Source organism: Austrofundulus limnaeus, unplaced genomic scaffold (genome assembly GCF_001266775.1).
Source record: "Austrofundulus limnaeus strain Quisiro unplaced genomic scaffold, Austrofundulus_limnaeus-1.0 Scaffold119, whole genome shotgun sequence".
In the NCBI taxonomy this organism is placed as follows: Eukaryota; Metazoa; Chordata; class Actinopteri; order Cyprinodontiformes; family Rivulidae; genus Austrofundulus; species Austrofundulus limnaeus.
Window position 1 is genome coordinate 1,241,052 of NW_013952521.1, and position 4,909 is coordinate 1,245,960.

Genomic DNA, 4,909 nt, shown 5'->3' on the forward strand with positions numbered 1-4,909 from the left:
TCGCGGCGCTGTGACGTATGCGGCCGACGAATTCGACCTTCGGAGGACCCGTCCTGCCGTTTTGGACACAGCCATTATAGCTGCATCACGTTATAGATTTTAGCATCATGTTACAGATGTTAGCATCACGTTATAGCTGCATCACGTTATAGATGTTAGCATCATGTTACAGATGTTAGCATCATGTTACAGATGTTAGCGTCACGTTATAGATGTTAGTATCACATTATAGGTGTTAACATCACGTAGCATCATGCAACTGTTATTAGTGACATGATTCAAAGTCAGGACCAATTTTATTCTCCTCTGATCCAAAAATCAACTTTTGTTTTTTTATATAAAGTAATTCCTAAATTTATTTATACTCATTGTTCATAAAATTAGATGTATATACTTAATATTTTTACTACTAACCCTCCTCCTGAGTGAATAATTTAATGTTAGACAAATGATCTCTGCTCATTCTTCATGTCAGAGTGACTCAAATTTAATATTTTAAATTGTGTCAAAGATCCATGTGTCCTGATCTCAGCCAGACGTCTCTGCACCGTAAACATTCAAACATTTACCTTCTTTGTTTTTTGATGATCATCTGGACCGTCTGCAGACTGTTGGAGGGAAAATGTCTGTCGGCTCAGATTTAGAGGCGATCAGCAGCAGACTAAAGAGGGACGGACGTCTTTTTTTAATTTCCTGGGTTTGGCCACAGAAAGGTTCAGAGCTGGAGCTCCTTACATTCTTCCTGAATCCTCCTGCTGCCCCTGGCTCCAGATGACCTGAGGTGACCTCTGAGTAAAACCTCCTGTTTTAAATCTGAAGTTTCAGGAGTCTGTTTGACCCAAGGACAGCAGGAGGATTAACTTCTGTCCTCGTCTTTCTACCATCTTTAACCCTTCTCCTTGTTTCCTTCCTCCATCCTGTCCTAGCTCGTTGTTCCCTTCTTTCTTCATCTTTGTTCCCTCCTCTTCCTCCTCTCCTGCTGCGACACCCGGAGGAAGAATAGGATCAGGACTGGAGCAGATATTTTTTTCTTTTTTTTTTCCCAGTGACGTTTTCTCGTTGGCACTGATGCAACCAAACCCCGCCCTCTCCTCCCTGTCAGCCAATCAGTTCGAAGCACAGAGACTCACAGATTGAACAAAAACTTGAAACACATTTGTTTTGTTGTCTGTTAGTGGATTTTGATTTTTATCTTTTCTTCCCCCCCCCCCCCCTTTCACCGCTTCATGTTTCCGTTCAAATTTTGACCTTCTTTGCTCTTAAACTCCGCCCCCTTTCCGTTCTGGGGCAGTCCTGAGCTCTTTGCAGCTCATTCAGCTGATCGACCTTCATCTTTTGCTGCCGTTTTTCTTCGCTGCTTTCTTCTGACGTCATTTCAGTCTTTCTTTTTTCAGTTAATTTTTTGTTTGTTTTTTGTTTTGTTTTTTTTTTTTTTTGCCTTTTTTCCATCCTGTCTGCTTCTCAGGTCTCATCCGGACTAATCAGTGAGGAGAACTCGGACCGCTCCAGTTTTGGACTTCTAAATCCTAATCCACACCTAATCTGAGGTGTGACTCCATCGGCCAGAAAACACAAAAATAATCCAACTGGATTGAAAAGAACAAAACCCAGAGCAGAAGCTCTGGACCTGCATCTCATTAAAACAGGATCTGTGTCCCGCTGGAAAAAGTTAAAATTTAGTTTTCAATCTTATTTAGAAGAAATAAAACAACAAAATATAATTTGTAGTTACTAATAATTTAAAGATACATCATTCAGTCTTAAGTTCGTCATCAGAGGAGCAGGTAAACGGATCGTTTAGACCCTCAGACGTCTTTGAGGATGTTTATTTGCAAAATATCTCATGAACCACAGGATGTCCTCGCCCTATCTGGACCTGGTTCTTTGGGTCATGATCTCATCCCCCCCACAGGTGAGGGTTAGGAGCATAACTCCTCCTTCACCACGACCGACTGGACCAACAGCCTCATTACTGAGGACGAGGCCCAGATCCACCGATCCAGCTCCAGGATCTTTGAAGCTTTGGTGGGCGATCTGAATTCCTACAAGAACTTTAGTGTCATTAAGTTTGTTTCAGATGTTTATAAAGAACAAACAGAAATTAACAGAAATAATTAAATTTTATTAACTGAGAACTAACAGATCTGTTTTTACAGCCAGCTTTCACAATGTTGAGGAAGACTCTGTATGGCAGGCCATTTTAACATAAAATCAGCTTCACCTCACTCACATTCCTAACATCTTAAATCGGTTCATAGACGTATTACATAAAATAGATCTCTAGTTACATTCAATGATTTCAGATTTACCATTCAGTTTAGAGGCTAGTTTTAGATATCAGATATTTAAGATTGGATCAGTGCAAATAAAATTACAGATTTATTGAAAGCAAATAATGACTCCGCAAAACTATCTTATAAATATCTATAAAACTGTAATTATGACAAGTCATAACTCCTCTAAGATATCTCCAGTTGAATTACAGATATCTTGGGTATTTTTTTTTATCTATTTAAGACATCTTGAATATTCTGTCTAGTCAAAACATCAGATTTACAAAGCATTTTAGCTGAAAGTTTCTAAGATATTTTAGTCTTACTGACACTAACTTTACCTTAATTTGCTGTTCAGTGGTCTTCAGTCTTAGGTCAGTCCAAATCGAATTCTTGCTGAAGCTCAGCATGAATTAAAAAAACAATAATTTATTGTCTGTCATTGCAGCCAAACAAAACCCTGCAGGCATCTGTTTGGGCAGCTAAGTGACAGCAGGGGGCGGGGCTTATGCACAGTTTCTTATTTCAGATGTTTAAAAATAAATTTTGACTCATCATAATTACATTTAAAAATCTTGAACTGTAATTACAGATGTGTGACTCTTTAAATGATAAATGCGTTGACGTCATTTGAGATTTTTTTTAATTTACATTTTGATTTGTCAGAATGAATCTGAAGAAATCTTGCAGATATCTTAAATTATCTGGACAGGTCTAAGAGTGCAGATATCTTAAATTACCATTCAGGATATTCAAAATGTAGTTGCTCCTTGTTAAAACTTGTTTTTAGACATCTAGGATGTAAATACAGATCGTCAGACGAAGCTGATTTTATGTTAAAATGGCCTGCCGTAGCTCTCAGCTACTAACACACCAGATTACAGCTCATTATTGTTAAAATGGTTGTAGCCATTTTTATATCAACATCGACTCAAATTAATCAGTCCATCATATAGTTCATGAGATATTTTTCTAACAGTCAAGTAATCGTGTAAAAATGTAAACTAATAATTTAGCTGAAATTGGACTAAAAGCTGAGTTTATTAATAGTTAAAGTAAAAACTGGGACACAGACGACGATTAACGTTTTAATTAAAATTATTCAACTTTAAATAAAAGTTTAGATAAAATGACAAACCTTCAAACGGGCTGAGAGTTGTGAGGAGTTAGTTTTTTCTTAACTTTACATAAAAGTTAATAATTAACATCTTAATGGAATGTATCTGTAGGCTCAGATTAGCTCAGATTAACTAATCCAGAAGTAGAGAAGTTAACCACGTCACTGATAATCTTGTATGTATATTATTCTAAAACCATTTAGTTTTAGTTTTTAAGAGAACATGTAAAAAAAAAGGTCATCTATGTTTTATATAATCAAGCTTTTTTGTATTTTTATACTTGAAAAGGATTCATAAACATGTAACACATTTATTCTATAAATTATTATTTTTCTGTGTTAAAGATTTTATTTTTTCTGCGAACCATGAACCGAACCATGAGTCACACGTTCTGGATTCTAACTGTAAAAAAAACAAACAATAAAAAACTAACATTTAATTAAAAAAAAAACAAGCAGGAGTTCGTAGCTGTTTTAATCTAATATAACCGACTGTGTTCACTCCTCAGATTAAACTGTTTATTCATGGTTTATTGATGAATGTGTGGTAAAAAACCATCTGTGGATGTTTAAATCATGTATATAAACCCAAACAGTATATTACAGAGCTGGTTTTATGTGAAGTTTTTTAATAAACTCTAAAATGGCATGCAAACTGTAAACATTCCTGGAAATCTGCACGCTGACTCAGCATTCAGTGTAACCCTGTGAGCCGTAGAGTAAAAACTGTACAGAAACATTAGAGTTTTGTATCCCGTTCTGTCAGAAGAAAGAAAGAAAAAAATTAATAAAACTTTATCGTCAACCCAGAAATAAATCTAAAATATGTATCATCTAACAGCCGTTCCTTCAGTTTGAAAGTGATGCCTGCCGTGTGGGTAAGTGTTGTCTGTGAAGAGAAACTTCAGCACAAATCTGAACGAAAAGATTCAAAGTTGCTGCTTTTTGTACGTTTGTTGTGTTTTTGTGACAATAAAGGTCTGATCTGTCACAGCTGTCGCTGCAGGACTGAATTATTTACGAATAAAAATTAATAAAACACCACAGAGACACCTGGACAGGTCCGTGGTCCAGCACAGAGACACCTGGACAGGTCCGTGGTCCAGCACAGAGACACCTGGACAGGTCCGTGGTCCAGCACAGAGACACCTGGACTGGTCTAGGGTTCAGCACAGACACCTGGACAGATCCGTGGTCCAGCACAGAGACACCTGGACTGGTCTAGGGTTCAGCACAGACACCTGGACAGATCCGTGGTCCAGCACAGAGACACCTGGACAGATCTGTGGTCCAGCACAGACACACCTGGACAGATCCATGGTCCAGCACAGAGACACCTGGACAGATCCATGGTCCAGCACAGAGACACCTGGACAGATCCATGGTCCAGTACAGAGACTCCTGGACAGATCCATGGTCCAGCACAGAGACACCTGGACAGAGCCGTGGTCCAGCACAGAGACACCTGGACAGATCCGTGGTCCAGCACAGAGACACCTGGACAGATCCGTGGTCCAGC

The 4,909-nt window shown here is 38.4% G+C and overlaps 1 protein-coding gene across 1 annotated transcript in view; it reads left to right on the forward strand.

The window, feature by feature from the left end:
- The window catches only part of srcin1b (SRC kinase signaling inhibitor 1b), a 99,157-nt gene extending 94,768 nt beyond the window's left edge, over nt 1–4,389 (forward strand). Inside the window, exon 21 of the mRNA XM_014014832.1 lies at nt 1,292–4,389. Coding sequence (XP_013870286.1) covers nt 1,292–1,297 — 6 coding nt within the window. The 3' untranslated portion in view covers nt 1,298–4,389. The remainder of the gene's footprint in view (nt 1–1,291) is intronic.
- Nucleotides 4,390–4,909: the final 520 nt, after the last annotated feature.